General features: G+C 32.2%; 1 protein-coding gene across 1 annotated transcript in view; it reads left to right on the forward strand.

The window, feature by feature from the left end:
- Positions 1 to 317, forward strand: part of HADHA (hydroxyacyl-CoA dehydrogenase trifunctional multienzyme complex subunit alpha) — a gene marked incomplete in the record, with an annotated part of 49,093 nt that overhangs the window by 15,946 nt on the left and 32,830 nt on the right. Inside the window, 1 exon segment of the mRNA XM_006162229.3 lies at positions 75 to 194. Coding sequence (XP_006162291.2) covers positions 75 to 194 — 120 coding nt within the window.

The following is a 317-nucleotide window of genomic DNA, read 5'->3' on the forward strand; positions in this document are numbered from 1 at the left end:
TTAGAACCTCATAGATGCTAAGATGTATGAAATTTCCTTTTCTGACATTCTGCCTTTCTTTCATTTGTTTGAAGCTTGCTATTGCATGCCAATACAGAATAGCAACAAAAGACAGAAAAACAGTATTAGGTACCCCTGAAGTCTTGCTGGGCATCCTACCAGGATCAGGAGGCACACAGAGGTTACCTAAAATGGTGAGTTTAAGACCCTCCTTGTGAACAGTAGAACCTCTGTACTTCCATACCTTCTTTATATATATATATATATATATATATATATATATATATATATATAAAATTATATATTTCTTTTTTTAT

Source organism: Tupaia chinensis, unplaced genomic scaffold (genome assembly GCF_000334495.1).
Source record: "Tupaia chinensis unplaced genomic scaffold, TupChi_1.0 Scaffold139757_1, whole genome shotgun sequence".
Classification (NCBI taxonomy): domain Eukaryota; kingdom Metazoa; phylum Chordata; class Mammalia; order Scandentia; family Tupaiidae; genus Tupaia; species Tupaia belangeri.